Consider the following 18760-nt stretch of genomic DNA (forward strand, 5'->3'; position numbering starts at 1 on the left):
AAGTAAGTGTACGAATGGATGACGATTCAGTCTTAGATACGCCTTTGTTGGAAGATGAAGATGACATTCCCAATACAATGGCAAAAATCAAAGAACACAATTCAGCCACAGTTGATAAGCGTAGGAATGAAACCCATCATTACATTGGAAAAGTAATAGAAATTATTTCCGAAGGCATTGAAGTAGCAGTGACTTTCCCGAGAAAAAAAAATGTTTTGTATTTTTGGCCAGCGCGCGCTTCTTGAAGTTCGCGCCACGGAGTGTGCCGATACGTCCCGACACGACAGGTCACCGCGACTATAAATAGAGCGGTAGCGGAGTAATCGTCGGATTCACTCCCCGCCTCTCGACGCGTTAGTGTTCTGAGCTGTTGGACGTGAATCCCTGTCCTGGCATTTGGTTTTCACCTCTGGCTGCGTTAAGTAGTTGAGTTACTGTGACCAAATGCCCATCTTGGTAGTTAGTATTCGCCTCTGGTTGCGTTGAGTAACTGAGTTACCGTTGCTAACTACCCATCTTCCTGTCTTTTGTTTTCTTTCTCTTTTTTGTTCTCCTGATGAAGCTACATACAATTGTAGCGAAACGTCGAGATGAACCCACTTTTGGGTCACTCACAAATGACACGGTCCAAACCCGGAAGACGAATAAACTATAATTCTGACTCTGGCCGTGGAAGCCTACGATTTCACATTTAATCATCATCAACACTGGCTCGACAACCCTTTTTGGGTCTTGGTTTGTTCCAGGATTCTTCTCCATTCTGATCTGTTTCGTGCTTTTTGCCTTAAATTTTTTTATTTTTAAGGTTGTTATATCATTTTCCATTTCTTCTATGTATTTTAGTTTTGGTTTTCCTCTTGTTTTTTTTCCTACTGGTATTTGTTTGCTTATTTTGTTTGGTATTTCGGCCTGCTTCCATTCTTTCCATATTTCTCATCTAACGCAGCCCTCCTATTTTAATGAATGTTATGTGATATATTTCAATTTCTTTTGTGCCTTTGTATATTTTTTAATGGGTACAAAAAGTTACCAACGTTAAGGTAATTCGGCACATAAATAAACAACAAGTATTACTAAGGATAATCAAAGAGAGGAAAACACAATATTTGAGTCATGTGTTGAGATGAGAAAGATTAAAAGATGATTTGGAAGGTGTCAGAACTCGTGACTAAAAGATCTGACAAGATGGCTTGACCACTCATCCGCAGAATTAGTTTTCAAAGTTATAATTGCCATTTGGATCCCAACCTTAGAATGGAGAGGGCACAATAAGAAGAAAGAAGATCCTTACGTAATTCGTTGAAATTGTTGCCTATGAATACCAGAGCCTCTGCATACTTTAGACGATTTAATCGTTGTCTCCCATATTTTAAGTTTTTAAATACATCTTCTAAAGAACATCTAGAGTAAGTAATTATATGAGCAGGAAACGCAATATATATCTAGAATCTATTCTACAATTCGAGATATACGCAACTAATACTAATAATATATATGAAAATATAACTATGATAGTACAACTATGCAGATGAAAACACAAATCCCATTCCCATTAACAGAGGAGTTAGACAAAGCGACGTAGTCCAAAGCTTTTTAATCTAGGCCTAAAGGCATCTTCAAAACTACTAATTGGTCAAGATATGGCATCAACGAAGGTAAACTACCTCTGATTCGCTGACGACATTGTGATTATAGGGAGCACATTCAATTTCTAATGACAAAAACCAAAACAATGACAAACACAGACGACTCCAGGCGTATAGTTATAAATGGTAGTGAAATAAAACAAATTCGGAAATATATCTACCTAGGCTGTATTCTGAAACTTAACAAAGGGAACCAAAGAGCGAAAATGATAAGAAGAACAAGACTGGCATGGGTAGGATTTGGAAAACTCAGTTGCATACTTAAGAACCGCAATATATCTCAATACTTGAGGAGCAAAGTGTTTAACCAGTTCATCCTTCCTATCATGACATATGAATATCAAAACTGAACCCTAACCAAGGCAAATATGAATAAATTAGCCACACCAGAAAGAGCAATGCTAAGAGTAGACGACATAAAAAGAATAGCCGGAACAAATTGGAAGTATGTTGCTCAGGATAGAGATCGTTGGAAAGAGTTGGGAAGGTCTATGTCCAAAAATGGATGATAGAAGGCTAAGAAGAAGAAGAAGAAGAAGAAGAAGAATGCAATATATGTTATCATGGAAACAAATACGTGAAGACTGCATCCAGTAGTGGACATTCAAAGGTATGATAATGATGATCAAAGCTCTGCTTAATGGAATCAATTTGTTTGTTCCCAAGAGTGACTTAGTAAATATCTTAGAAGCATGTGCATTATAAAATATGAATTGCACAAATTTTTAATAGAAAATATTCAAATGGAAAACTACTAGCAATATAAAAATAACATAATTTTGTTTTTATAAAATTTTTAATTTTATTACTTGATTATCTGTAATTCATCTTATCAAAAAAAATCATGATATCAAGTGGATAGTAGAATAGAATGCAATGTCAGTATAAAAACAGTGCAGGTGCAAATTTGTAGAATATATTTGGATAGATCTCAATCAATGAAACGTTGATTAGATAAAAATATAAAACGTAAACGTAAAAGAAATTATGAAAACAGATAAACCGAACATAAAAACCGTAAATTAGACAGGTTTATAGATTACTTTTTGACAAAATTAACGAAAAGATATCCGACATAAAATATTTCTTTACAATTCGACGACTTCCTCGGCTATTGGAATATATTAAAATATATATATATATATATATATATATATATATATATATATATATATATATATATATATATATACATATATCAGGCCCTAGAGGCCCTTGGCTTCGATAATCTTGGCTAATTTTATATACTTTTTACGGTCCTTCATTTGTACTTTCCAGTTTCTTGTTCCTATTTCTTATATCTGGGACACGTATGAGAAATCAGCACCGTTACTCCCTGCTGCAGTCTATATTGCAAGGTAAAGTCAAAGGTAAGCGAGGACCCGGTAGAAGGAGAATATCATGGATGCGGAATTTAAGAACATGGTTTAAGAAAACCTCAACGGAGCTGTTTCGAGCCGCAGCGAGCAAGGTCATGATTGCCAATATGATTTCCAACATCCGAAACGGATAGGAACCAGAAGAAGAAGAAGATTTCTTCTAGTCAGTCCGAACGGCCTTAAACCAATCCCTTCGTGGTATCCCTTTCCTTTTCTTCCCTTGTTCTCCTGCTTGTAGGACTCTTAGGACGTTTCTTTCTTTTGACATTCGTAAAACATGTTCAATCATCTGACTCTCTGTGCTCTGATCTTCTGCGTTATTTTAAGTCTCTTATAGATCTCCATTAACTCCTGGTTTGTTCTTCTGTGCTATTCCCCATTAGCCTCCTTCATGCCACCAAAAATTTTTTTCAGGATTTTCCTCTACCAAATCTCTAACTTTTTTCTTCTTTTTTATTCATTGTCCAAGTTTTACATGCCTACAATACTGTTGGTCTCTATTCCAATCTTGAATGTGTCAGAAGTCATCTGCGAAACCTATGCATTGCTGCCTTTTGCTAAGAATCGTGCGGCATGTCTTGATCTTGGTTCCTCTAATTATTTTTTCTAGTACTATGTTGAATAAGTCTGTTGACAGAGTCCGTTTCGTGATAAAAATTCGTAGTCCTGTTTAAAGTCAATAAAAAACATGCAAACCTAGGTTTTATTCATAGCTGTTGCTCTGTTAAGTTAACTTAAAAATTTGATCAGTTGTTGTTCTTCCCTGTCTGAAACCAGCCTTTTTTTTTACATTTTAAAAGAAAATAAGGAAAATCTGCATACAGACACCTGTGACTAACACAGGAAGTGTTGGGTTCCTAATACCCTAACGAAGCTGTGCCAGAACGAGATGCCCGAGGGATTTAGACCTTTGACACTTCGTCCCGTCACCACTTCGAGGCGGTCGGCGTCCAACTAAAAACCTCCTATCTTTCTTCCGCACATTTATCGGGGAAATCACACCCACACGAATCACCAAAGACTTTCAACCCCCTACCTTAGCGAGGCTGCCATCTCTCTCGCGTCGTCTGTCTCTTATTTACTTCTATTTTGGCCTGCGACAGTCCAAACCCCATCGAGGTGCTACTCGACTGTTTTAAAATTCTGTTGCGAGTTCCTTCTCCTCTCGTTTTGAAGAGAGCAGTACCCTGAAAAATTTGTGGATTCGTGTCCACACCACTCATCCCTCATCTTGTATTTTAAAAATATCATCCAAATGTATTGGCAAGATCACTGGAATAAAATCCCTTCCAAGCTTCGTGATCTCCATACCAGCATTAAAAGTTTGAGCTTGTAATGTAATACATATAATGAAATTGTACCTGTGTCAGTAACCTACGCTGTCAAGACACCTAAAGCTAAATAAAAAAATATATATTGTGTCAGCCTCAACATTTTTACTCCTTGATAAAAATTTCTGACTTCTATTTGAACATAGTTGTCTTCTATTATTTTCAGTTATTTTCCAGTCATTTTCTCTTCTTTTGTCTATATAATCGTTTAGCTTCGCTCCTTTTGGTTTTATATTTTCCAATTCTTTTGCAGTCCTCTTCAAAATAGTGTTCTCTCTTTTATTTTTCTGCTTTCCCAATGCTAAGGTCTGCGGCTTGTAGCATGGCTGTTTGGAAAATATTAGAAAAAACAACGAAATATGATATAGACCGCCACTACATCTTTTTGGACGTAGAAAATAATAAAAAATTATAAAAAGTCGATGATATTACCAAAGCCCTAACAGATATTAGGACTGAGAAGGAGGATGTTCGACTTTAAAATTCTAAAAATATTCGTAGAATTAATCTCCAAGAGTATCTACCTTAACTATTTAAAACTAAAAGATATGCTATCATGCATACCTGTCAACCTGGCATTAGAGAAAGTTATGGGAGATTCAGAAAAAAATTTAAATGGTGTGATATCCACCAATAATCTATAAGTAATGGCATATATGCTGATGATATCGTGATAATTGGAAAAATCCGAGATGCAGTTGAAGCTATGACACGAATAAAAAATACCGTAGAAAACACTGGACTTGTGGTTAATACACAGAAAATTAAATATATGCTGGTATCGTCAAGAATTCAATAAAACAACTTAGAGATACAGATACAATTTATAAAATCTTCGAAACAATATAAGAATTTCGTTATTCGGAGTAACTGGTGAAGTGCAAAAACATATACTTTATAACAATTCATATAATTAATTCAATTTTAATTTTTAATAATAATTTATGACAATACCATGGGCGCCGCCAAAATAATTTTCAGGGGTTCATCTGCTTTTCAGGGGGTGCATTTGCATATACACATACTATTAACCAATATCAAATATATAACTATACATGTATAGCTATGTACTTTCTTTTCGGACAGGAGGATGCAACTACACCTTATTGCACCCCGCTGCCGGCGCCCATGCATAATACATAAGTAACAATAACTTTATTAAAAACGTTAGTATTTTATGTTAGCCCCCAAGCTGGCTCAGCCATACATACAATTTGGGTAATAAACGTACAGAAATACGAGGTTAAATATTTATTTCTTTATAATTTAACTGTATACTACAATAAATTTTTGACGAAATATTGATGACTTAAAACACCAAATACACATTTAAAAACTAGCTGGTGTTACTTTACAATCAACTTTACTAGGATAGTCGCAAGTAAGCTCGTCTTGATCCCACAAAGTACCAGGTGCGCATGTAAATTCAATTGCCTCTCCTCTTAGACATTCGTAATATTTAGCACAATCATCTTCATCTGGTAACAGGGTTCCGTCATCTTTGCCAACACAAATTGGATCTAAAAAAAATAAGAATTTTTTATTTAGAAAATAGCGGAAGTTAGTAAAAAGACTGAATCTAAAATAACTTCTTGCTACGACACAGACACTTAGAATTGGTAGTAAAATATACAAGGCAACAGAAGTAAATATTTTGAAAACTTCTTCAAGTGCAGTCTCCATTGGTGAATGTTGACAAAAATTTCGGCGAACTATGTGAAGTTTTGTGACGTTACTCTTCAATCACGGGTATTATTTAGTCAGGAACACTGCCTCTTTCTTCCTTTCTCTCTCTCTCTCTCTCTCTCTCTCTCTCTCTCTCTCTCCTCAATTGAGCCACTGTCCAAATCTAGCCTTGGCCTCCTCCAACCTTGCCGGTCCCGCGCCGATCTTCTCCAGGTTCTCACGTCTAGTAGGTAAATTTCGCGCTTCCGCGACCACTATTGTTGCGTTTTGCACATACAATGACAATTGGTGTCATCAGAAAGGGAAAAGCAGATATTCTGTTCAATCCAGAACTCGCTGGTTTCCCCCTTTCGCATTAGGTATGTATATTAAAATAGAAAAAAAAAGAAAGCCAGAGGACTATATAAAACTCTATTTGCAATTAAATAAAAGCCAAAGACAAATATACATACGTTAAAATATAATAAAACTGTAACGAGCTACAAATTAATTAATAAAGACACACAAAATGCAATCCAAAACAATTCAATATATTATTGTAATATTAATATTATTGTAATACATTACATGTAATATGTACGTAATACAAATATTAATAAACTCAATTCAAAAGTATAATCGGTAATAAAATACACATTAATTAATAGTAAAATAAAATATACAAGTAAACTATACAGTAAATACGCTAAAATGAATGTTTATGTATATGAAAAATGTTCTTTTTTTTGACAATGTTTAATCGCGAACGCGGCTCAACTGATATAAAGTTCTAAGCAAATATGACATCTATATACCAAGTAAACGTACTTGATATATGCAGCAATGTAATTTTGGCAACAAATAGTATAAGGTGTTCCTTACCTCATGAAATGATAGCACCACCGCTATCGCAAAAGACGTCTTCACCGACGCACAGAAACCACACAAAATTGATAATGCAACCTTACTGCATTTGACGACTCTCCCGGTCACAGGGCCGATACGAAGTGTCTGTGGTAGGGTGCACCACCCTCAACGCAAACCCATGTGTGTATCGTTTGGGAGACAAAACTCGACTATGACTATTTTTATCTCAAATACACATCTGTGTCATTTTGCAGATGGCCCGTCTCGTAATATGTAGTTTTTAACACAGATGTATTTTTGTATGGGCTGTAAGCTGTATCAAAAGAATCAAAACTACCACAAAGTCTGTTAATGTTATATAAATGTTTATGTATAGTTGCGAAACTGCAACAACTATATCCTTCCACCTTTTTCATTGCCTTCCTTTTGGTCTTGCGACCTGCATTTTACTATTTACGGCTCTTTTCGGTAATTTTTCTACATAATCAGCCCATCTAAGTCTCTGAAGTTAAACGAATTCTAAAATCGGTGCCTTTTTTAACAGTTGGTAGTGTTAATGGTTGTACCAGGATCTCTATACTCCGTTTTCGTTAACAGGTCCCAATATCTTCTTTAGGACTTTTCTCTCCAGGACTTCCAGCTTTCTTTTTGTGTATTCTGTCATCAACCATGTCTCGCATCCATAACATACTAGTAGTTTGATAATAGTTTTGTAGAGCTTGATTATTTAGTGTGTGTTTTTGGAGCGGAACACATAGGCAAGTAAAAAATAAACTTTGTTTCCCTTTACTACTCTTCTTTAAATTTCTGGTTTTTTTGTTCCATCTCTGTTTAATGCAACTTTGAAATATGCCAAACTTTCTACAGTTTTAATATCGTCCTCTAATTCAACTGTGCGTCTGCTTCCCCTAGCTCTTGCCTGTGTTAGTTCTTTTGTCTTTTGAATATTTATTACTAATCGGGTCTCTTTTGCCCCTGTTTTTAATTTTAAATATTTATCTGCCATCTCTTCTGTTCTGCGAGACATATTGCTGATGTCCTCGGTATAGGCGGCAAACTGTATTGATTTATTTGTTAAGACATTACATCTTCCGTTATCGGATAGGTGAACGTATATTCAGCTGTCTTATCACATATTTAAGAGTCAAGTTGAATAGTATCGGTGCCAGTCCGACATCTTGCTTTATTCCTTTGAGTATATGAAGTATTTGATATAACTTTTGTCTATTAATTGAGTCGTAGGTCTGTGAATAGATGACCAGTAGATCTTTCTTGTCGATAACCGACAATTTTTGTGTACGCTGTGCACAAAAGGGTTTATACGTCACATATCTGTGTTTATACGTCCATGGGTTTTCCAGTCTGATTTGATTTCTTTTTTTTACCACTGTTTATTTTACTTTCTTAAATTAGCATAGATTTGTTCGGGGTTTGTATTCTTCTCTTAAAAATTACGTAGATATCTATACGCTTTTCTTATATCGTTGCTTTGCAGATTTTCTTCCATTTTCTGTATATTACCGTTTTTGTAGATTCTTTTCTTTGTTGGGCTTATTTTATCGGTTCTCCTCTTCATCATTGAACCATTCTCCTTGTTTTTTTCTTTTCTTTTGCCTATGATCTTTCTTGCTGCATCAATTTCCATTAATTTTATTTCTTCCCAATGTTCTTCGGTTCCTAGACTGCCTGCATTTGTCAGTGTTTGTGTTATTTATGTCTCATAGTTCTGTTTGATATCCTTTTGTCTCAATTTTTGTACATCTAGTTATTCTGTTGTTTGTTCTTGTCTGTCCCTCCTATTTTTCTGACTTCTGCATCTGTATTTTGTCTGTAGTAGGAGATGGTCAGATCCGCAGCATGCTTCTTTTCGGCTCTTCATAAAACTTCTTCTTTAAGTGCGGTCTCCATTAGTGGACTTGTGGACAATTTCGGCAAACTGTGTGAGGTTTTGGGATGATTCTCTTCAATCACGGATAATATTCAGTCAGGAGTACTACCTACACTCCTCTATTTTTGTCCTCTGTGACCCATATTTTTCTTTTTATGATTAGTTTTGAGAGCTCACTTATGTGCTGTCGAGATATATGTTCTAGATTTGCAATATTTCCCATCTCAATTAATGTTAATAGTTCTCTCTTTTTCGGTCTTCTCAAAACGTCTAACAAAAGGCCTTAAGGGAGTTAATTGTATCAATTTTCATGGTCCAAACTTATACTCCATACCACAAGATAAAGTATACGTACCAACAAATATAAAGGTCTTGCGTTGTTGGTTCATTGTTGTTAATGCTTAGTTTGTTGACATTGGGATTTATATTTTATGCGTCTTCTGCTAGTGTTGGGACTGCACTTAGAGACTCACTGATATATTCATGCTATACTTTGACTTGCTTCTGTGGCGATGATATATCTTCACCCGTATTGCTTTTTACAATTGATTGGTGGGTGTCATATCTTTTATTGGTTAGTTATTTAGTGATAATATGTTGTCACCTCGGGGGAACAAATAAGGGTCTAACCACCTTCTGATATCCCCGGGTGCTCTGTAGAGGGCTTCGGAGTAAACGTCGAGATCTCCTCTACTTAAGTCCATTTCGGGTTATGGACTTAATGGAAAATATTTATCTTCGGCGTCTTGCCTTGAAAAAGGCAAGATATTTCTTACATGACAATTTCTTCGACGAAATAAAAACACCAAGTAAAGTTGAAACAATTCTCAGCCACAGAGTATGGAAAATAAATGCAGGAAGCAGAGCCTCGAGAGCAATAAGCTCTCGGAGAGCCCGTGAGGGACTGACCTCGCTGACCTGAAAATCGCCAATATTTATATGTGCTGTTCGAGCGATAAATAGGGATTTCCAGGTCAAGAGCCAATGGGAAAATTCGAGGCGGGGCGATGCGCATCGAAATGCGTACTAGTCCACAGACAATGGCATTCGATGACAATGTAATTGTCTAAGCAAGAGTTTCTGTCTATTTCCTTTTACATTTTTTTGCTGCCTTCTTGACAACTTTATTTGCTTTCACTATAACTTTCTCTAAGTCGTTCCTTCTCTGCTTCTGTTCTGGAATTTAGTAGTTCTAAAGTGTTTGCGGCTTTCTATTTTGTTACACATTTCTCTGGTGAGCTACTCTTTCTTTTAAGCCCAAAATGTTTTAAATGGTTTCCACTAGGGCATTGCCAATCGTTTTCCAATTTTTAGGCTGCACTCGATTGGAAAGGTCTTCATTCGCATATAAATTTACTTTTTGTAAGAGTATTTAATGTTTGTGTAAGAACTGATTGTTATGTACTAAGGTTATAAATGCATCTCTAAATTCTATATAATCACTATAATTTCCACCAAATTTTATTAAATTTATGGGGGGAAGCCTAATATATAAATTTGTATTATTATTGTCATTACCAGTGCCACAAGAGGACGACGTTATTTTCAATTTGATTTGAATATTCCAGGTTGATTATTGTAAATACATTGTACACATGCTTTTTATGTGTATAAGGTGAAAGTATGCAGTTTTAAATTCCTCGTGGTCGTTATAGTTTTATTCTTTTTCATCAAATGTTTCGATTTGTGAATGTATCTAATTAAATTCATCAAATGATGTCTCGAATCTATCTTATCTTAATTGTAAATTTGTTATTATGCTTTCGTCTAAATTTGAAACATTTATCTGATTAAAATATTGATGTTACCTGTTTAACTTAATGATTTTTTAAGATTTCAATTGCTTTTGTTTATAAAATGATAAAACGATAATAAATTTCGATGAAAATGATGATATACTTATATATACTTATATTTTATAATATTATACTATTATATGATAAATAAAATTAAAGGTATTTATTTAAGCTAAAGCCAAAAAGGTATTAAGAAATATATGAAAATAGAAAAGATCTCTGCTTTGGCTATTATATTTCTTTGGCTGTTACCCATGGTTATTAAAGTTTGTTTAGCAGTAAATGGTTGACTTCAATTAGTACCGACTATAAACATCCTGGGTTAACCGATTATAGTATAAAAGGCCCTGTTTCAGGTAAAGTTTAAATATGTTTCCTCGTAAAATTTGTCAATCTTCATTTCTTAATGTTGATTTAATTGCGTACAATCCAAACTCATTATAATTTTATTAATACAGATAAGGCTTATATTGACAAAACCGTACTAATAAGAGGGTTTTTCGAATTCGATGGTAGTGCGCGAGGGGTTTGCTAATCAGCTTTTAAGTGGTTTTCAGGTATTTATATAATAAGTTTATGGAAATGAACACCAACCAGTATTTAAATACAAGCTCTTGATAAAATTTGTTTGTCTTTATGTATCACGGGAAGTGTTAAGTAGTATTACTCATGTTATTCATTACATTTTCTATCATTATGTGGCGTCCGTGGGATAATAATAATGGGGCTTCTACTAGTGTTCCGGTAAATAAGAAACATTTATCTGTAGATGCAAAGCAAATTGTAAAAACTATATAGAGTATCTTACTAAAAAGAGGACTTGACACAACTTCCGCTACGAGTAAAATATGCGATTTGACGAAAATACCTCTGACCTCAGTAAAAAGAGTTACATCAAATCCCATAGAAACAAGAAAAAAAAAACGTAAAGATTCCAGTTTCACCAAATGTATGGACGAAGCCGATAAGGAATTGATACGTCGAAAAGTCTATGCCATGTACGAAGAGCAACGAATACCTACATTAAGAGCTCTGAAACAACGGCTCAATGTTGACGAAACCAAAATAAGCTGTAACCTCACCAGCTTATGGAAAATTTTGAAAAGTATGGGCTTTCGATATCGTATAATTGACAAAAGACAAGTAATTTCATTACAAAAATGGACAAAGTTATGAGTATATAACTTCGATAAGAAAATTCCGTTCTGAAAATCGTCCGATAATTTACCTCGACGAGAAATGGTTTGACACACATTCAACGTGACCTAAAGGATTTGCCGATTCCTCCGGTCAATGTAAGACAAAAGTTCCGTCAAATAAAGGGAAAAGAATAACGATTTTACATACTGGATCAGAAGATAGTTGAGTTCCAAATGCCCTGTGGCTTTCTGTAAAGAATATTAAAGACAACTGTCGACTACCATGAAGATACAACGGCAGAACATTTTGAAGAATGGTTTAAAAATAATCTTATGCCAAACATTCCTCAGAATAGCGTAATAGTAATGAACAATGCAAGCTATCACAGTCGCCGACTAAGTAAGGCTCCAAACTCGAATAATATTAAATTGGAAATTCAAAATTACATGGAGACGAATGATATGTATTTTGAAGAATGTTACACCAAACAAGAGCTTTTAGAAGTTTTAAAGGCATTTTCTATAAAAAAAGTATATGTTTCTGATACATTGGCAGAGGAAATGGGACATACAGTGCTGCGGCTTCCACCTTATTATTATACGTTTAATCCCATAGAACATATGTAACATGAATTGAAGTCTCACTTGAGGTCACAAAATATTTCTCCAACATTAAGTAGTACTGTTGTAGAGTTAATAAGAAAATGTGTCAATGATATTCTTCCAAGTATAGTTGGAGAAATTCAGTCCGACACGTAATAAGTAAGAAAATTCATATGTTCATGTAGATCATAATTTAATTGAACCGATCATAATTAATTTAGATGAGAATAGCGATAGCGAAACAGAACTATGTGTGGAGTGATACTGTCATCAAATCTACAAATGTTACGATTTAGAAAACGGTTCTTTTCAGAGCCACAAATTATTATTAATGTATGTATGTATATAGTATTAATGTATAATATCAACAATTAAAATAGGTTTAATTTATTTTAAAATTCCTTTGAAAACATTAGTTTCCGGTATATAAGGCAAAGCAATATATTTTACATCCGTTTTTTTGTTTTTGTCGTCGTAATCATTGTAAATTTTGTAGATCCTTTGCTTTATTATAGAAGTACCGTCTAGTCAGTGTTAATTGTCAAAAGACCAACTCTGTCTACCTCGTTTGCTTATCGCTCCGGACAGGTCTTAATAATGGGCCAAGTCAGATAAATTTAGTAATATTTACGACCGCACTAATTGAAGTCAACCATTTTCTGCTAAACAAACTTTACCTGCTATTGTCTCACTTTCACTAGAATTCGGCGCTAAATGACCAAATGTTGTTTTGGCAGAATCGATTTAATCTTTGTGATTTGATACTTAGTGGAATATAGTATATATTGAGTTATTTTGCGCTGTTTATACAATAAAGTACTGTTTATGACTTGAATTCCAACTATGTATGAACACAACAAAAAAATCTCTGTACTGTGTAATGATATTCACTCAGTGATATCTACATCCTTTAATGACGAAAAATATATTTTATAACCATAGCTTAGCTAGTAGTTCTTGGCATGGACTATTTGACTAGCGGTAGCGTCTATTTACAACTATTAAAAAATATCTTCTGATACTAAGGACTCTTTATCGACTTTATCGAGAATTGAACGTTAACTGGACATAAGTATCTGGCAGAGATTCCAGAAGACCAAATTTAACTGCTAATGGTTATTCTTACAGATGACGCAACATTGATGCATGATAGTTACTTCATTATGGCATTCCTCGGATAGTTACTTGTAAAGTATCTTGACGAGGTTCAAATCACACGATTTATTTGGCCTGCTCGCAATCCAGGTTTAAATTCCATTGAACATATTTGGGATATGATGATTTAATCTTTATGGAGACATATGCCGGCCCTCATAAATTCTAGAGAGCTTTACACTTTACATATTCTCTCTAACTATGTTCTCTGTAAACAGTCTAAATTAATACTATGGTCTTATTGAGGACAGGGATATCAAAGTATTTCTATTCTTAATACAAATGTGTTTTTCAACATTCAAAGAATTATAAAAGACCAAAACAAAAGGTATTGAAATAAACATGATAAAAAGTATGCTAAAATGCAGCTTCTAATAAATTAGTATGATACCAGCCAGTCTGCTGAATTTAGTTTTTTCGTATGAATATCCAAATTATTATTTGCTTGATTCGTATACGTTTAAAACATAGTTAGTTGCTTTAACAAAATTTTACTTACTTGGGGTAGTAGAAGGTCCCGGTGTGGTAGCTACAAGAAGAGGTACAATTATTAATGATAATACTTTAATTCGTTTTAAATGTAAACGTTTATTACGATTGTAATTAGATCCAAAAGATCTTAATCATCACTTAAAATTATTATAATACGAGTCTTCTTTACAGTTGTTACATGTGTATTGTCCATAATATTAACATTAATTAATCTGGGTAAGATGCAATTCTTGTACTGTGCTCAATTTTAGCATGAAGTTCAAGTGTATGCACCTACAACAGAAGGAACAGACGAAGAGATAGAAGAACTATACCATAGCATTAATCAAGTCGTGAAAAGATTAAAAAAGCAAGACCTAATAATTGTCATGGGTGACTTCAACGCCAAAGTTGGGGCCAGCAAAACATCATCTACAGTTGGACCGTTTGGTCTAGGAAACCGGAACGATCAGGAAGATACGTTGGAGATTTTTGCGGAAGCAATTCAATTAGTAAAAATGAACACCTGGTTTAAGCTACACCCAAGGAAACTGTACACTTGAAAATCTCCACAGGATTCTATGGGAAGGATTGTAAGAAATCAGATTGATTACATGCTAGTAAATAAGAGATATAGGAACAGTTATACATCTGTCAAAACATACCTGAGGTAGACATAAATTCTGATCACGTACCAGTTGTAGGTAATTTCAAAGTCAGAATGAAGAAGGTTACAAGTAAGTCGATGAAGAAATATGATGTTAGAAAACTGAAAAATCCCAATGTTCAACTGAAGGTGAGTGAAAACCTCAATACAAAGGTGCAAAAATGCAAAAATGCAGGAACTATAGAGAAAAGTCTGACCATCATACAAGAAACAGTGAGAGAAATAAAAGAACATCACCTGAAGAAAAATACAGAGCAACAGAAATCGTGGATGACTGATGAAATACTTGAACTTATGGATCAGAGAAAAAAAACAAAGAAAATCTCCAAAAATATAAGAGAATACATACCATCGTCAGAAGAAAAATTAAAGACGCCAAAGATAAACAAAAAACAGAACAATGTCAAGAAATAGAGGAGTATCAGAGTCGATATGATAACTTCAATATTCATCGAAAGGTGAAGGAAATAGCTGGAAAGTTCCGAAAACGCAACAGCGGAAAAATAACAGATGATGAAGGCAATCTTGCCATAACCAAAGAAGATAATAAGAAAGTATGGGAAGAATACTTGGAGAAACTTTTCCATGATCTTAGAAAAATACAAGAGCCATTGAAGAAAATTCAGGTCCTGAAATCCTAACAGAAGAAATAAAGGCAGCCGTCAGACAACTGAAGGATAGAAAGGCACCGTGACTTGATGAAATTTCTGCAGTACTGTTGAAGCTATTAGATGCAGAACAAATAAAAATAATAATTGAAATATTGAATGAAATATACATGGCAGGAAAAATACCAGTAGAGTGGCTCAAATCGGAGTTCGTACCATTGCCCAAAAAACCAGGAGGAAAAGTTTGTGAAGATTAAAGGACCATAAGCCTAATGAGTCATCTGCTGAAGCTGTTTTTAAAAGTCATTCACAAAAGAATATAACGGAAATGCGAGGAACAAATTGCGCCCAATCAGTTTGGATTTGTGAACGTCGTTGGTACGAGAGAAGCTTTATTTAGCGTACAGGTATTGTTTCAGAAATGTAGAGATGTCAGCTGTAATGTTTTTGCATGCCTGATTGACTACAAGAAGGCTTTCGGTAGAGTCACGCATGAAAAAATGGTGGAAGTGCTGAAGAGGACAGGAATTGACGGAAAAGACTTAAAAATAATAGCTAACCTGTATTGGAATCAATCAGCGGTGCTTCAAATAGATGGAGAATATACAGACACAGTACTTATTGCCTCCAATAAAGAAGACCTGCAACGACTTATAAACAGTATAACCGAAGCATGTGATGAATATGGGCTAAAACTTGACAGCTAAAACTAAAACAAAACTTTGGTTGTCAGCAAAACGGAGTTACAACCAACGAACATCAGAGCGTATGGAATAGAGTTAGAAAGAGTTCACAATATTACCTACTTGGGTACAAACATTAACGATAACTGGGATATAAATAAAGAAATAAGAATACGCATTGAAAACGCCAGAGCCGCCTTTTATAAATTAAAGAAAATTCTAATAAATAGAGATATTACGTTAAACCTTAAAGTCAAATTAATACGCTGCTACATATTCTCCACATTGCTGTATGATATGGAGAGCTGGACCCTTACAGAGACATTAATGAAAAAATTAGAGGCCTTTGAGATGTGGATTTATCGACGAGTATTGCGGATAAGTTGGGTTGATCGAATAAGAAATGAAATAGTTTAACATCGAATGAAAAAGAGCACAGGAATAACAAAAATTCGAAAGCTACAATATTTCGGTCATGTAATGAGACATCCAGAGAGGTTTAACCTTCTACACCTCATAATACAGGATAAAATCACCAGAAGGAGAGGCCCAGGCTGGCGAAGAACATCCTGGCTCCGAAATCTCTGAGAATGGTATCAAGAGACCACCGTTAATTTATTTAGAGCCGCCGTAAACAAAGTTATTATTGCCAATATGATCGCCAACGTTCGATAATCGGACAGGGTACTGAAAGAAGAAGAATACAGATCAGGTCTGATCAGGGGAGTGAGACAGAGGTGCATAATTTCACCACTGATATTCAATCTGTACTCAGAGCACATTTTTAAAGAGACTCTAAAAGATATTGATGAATATTGTTCTGAAGCTATTTTCTTATGACATGTTAAAGTAATTACTATTTAAATGGAAACAATAACTGTCAAGCTCAATATTGATTGAGTCAAGCTCAATAAACTGAGGTATGCAGATGATACAATAGTGTTTTCCAATACCATAGAAGAGCTGCAAAACTTAATGAACAAAATAACGGAAACAAGTAGAAGATATGGACTGGATATAAACACCAGCAAAACCAAGCTAATGATCATCAGCAAGGAAAACATAACTGGAGCAAATCTGTATGTGAACCAAATGAGAATTGAAGTGTCTCACTATACAACTACTTGGGAACTATAATCAATGAGTCGTGGGACAATACCCAAGAGAACCTCATCCTAGAAACAAAAATAAGGCTGTTCCTTAAATGGTAGTAAGATCGCCATCCTAATTTGTGGAATAAATCTTTTGTTTATTTCTACCAAGCTCAACAATGTATGCTAGGACATAGGGTACACCATCACATAATATTTTCTCGTCCTCACCAACGTTTGCACCAAAATGATACATATAAGAAATAAACGGCTAAGTGTGAGAGCCCTCGAGAAGTTGGTACGAACTGTACAACTAAAAGAAGCAGTTCTAAAATTTATTGAGGTGTCACCTAAAACAAGGACTCCAAAAATGTCCAACTTATTGAATAATATGCAACTTCACTGTATTTAAAATTCTTAAATAACATAACCTGTATTATTTTCATATCCAACGTGTGCAAGCTTTACTACCTAGAGACTTTTTTACGCGCCTATTTTTTTGCCAGTGGAGTCTTGATCAAAGCGCTTAAGTTCCTAATTTTTTAAAAAGTGTTTTTTTTTACTGATAAGGCTACTTTGGACGACATTGTATACGAAATTTACACAACAATCACTTATTTGAGGAAAATTCATGTATTATATTAATAGAATGGAAAATTGGATACATGTTGGCTTGTTGGAAGATATTAAATATACCATGCGGTCCATATGTATGGAATAAATTCATTTTTTGCGTTATTATGTACTATCTGAAAAAAACCTGAAACAGGTCGATTTTTATTCTTAAATTGACAATTTACAGTATGAAAATATTATCCCCTTCCAGCACCCCCTTTGAATTATAAGCACCCCCTCGAAAATTTTAAATAACAAAGGGGGTCGTGTGGTACCTTGTTAGAAAGGGATTTTAGTCCTCTGTTTATAAATATAAAGTTTTTTAAGTTTGGTGCAATCATAATTGTGAAAATTGATTTTTAAGATGTAACATTTTGATAATGTCTCTATCACAAAATTTTAGGTTGAATGAAGATAATAATGTCACATAATATTTAGAATGTATTTTTCAATGTAATTTTCAATTAAATTAAATGTTCAAAATGACCACCATTCACTTCTTGACAATAGCCGAGGCGATTTTAGAATTCTCGCACATTTTGTACGACATCGGGGTTATTTTTTAATTTCTTCCGTTATCCTTAGTTTTAAATCAGCAATACTGTTTGGTCTATTAAAATATACTTTAGATTTTAAATAACCCTATAAGAAGTAATCGAGAGGAGTCAAATCTGGGATCTAGCCGGTCATTCGATCGTTCCACGTCTTCCAATCCACCTATTGGGAAAAACCTCGTTTAAATAATTTCTAACTATACGTGCAAAATGCGGAAGAGCTATGTCTTGTTGGTAGTAAATAGATCGATCTATCTCATTTGTATGATTGACATCAGGAAAAAATCTTCGTAATGTAGGCACTAAAAAGTTAATTAAAAAATCTAGATAAACCTCACCATAAACTGTGCCCTCAAAAAAATAAGGACCAATAATTTTATTGTTAATGATACCAGCCCAAATGTTAATTTTTTTAGGATATTGCGTGAGTCTCACACACCAAGTGAGGATTTTCACTGTGTTTGTTAACCGTTCCGTTTAAATGAAACGTCGCTTCATCAGAAAAAACTATTTTGTTTATGAACTGCAAATCTGCGTTCATTCTGTCCATCCTCATTTCACAGAATTCTTGCCTTCTATCTTGATCATCTTTATTTAACTCC

General features: G+C 34.5%; 1 protein-coding gene across 1 annotated transcript in view; it reads right to left on the bottom strand.

Annotated features, from left to right (window-relative positions):
* Window positions 1-5592: 5592 nt before the first annotated feature.
* The window catches only part of LOC140440008 (peritrophin-1-like), a 34424-nt gene continuing 21256 nt past the window's right edge, over window positions 5593-18760 (bottom strand). Inside the window, exons 8-9 of the mRNA XM_072530237.1 lie at window positions 13969-13998; window positions 5593-5876 (exon numbers count right to left, since the gene is read on the bottom strand). Of these exons, the coding sequence (XP_072386338.1) occupies window positions 5686-5876; window positions 13969-13998 (221 nt within the window). The 3' untranslated portion in view covers window positions 5593-5685. The remainder of the gene's footprint in view (window positions 5877-13968; window positions 13999-18760) is intronic.

This window comes from Diabrotica undecimpunctata, chromosome 4 (assembly GCF_040954645.1).
Source record: "Diabrotica undecimpunctata isolate CICGRU chromosome 4, icDiaUnde3, whole genome shotgun sequence".
Lineage (NCBI taxonomy): Eukaryota > Metazoa > Arthropoda > Insecta > Coleoptera > Chrysomelidae > Diabrotica > Diabrotica undecimpunctata.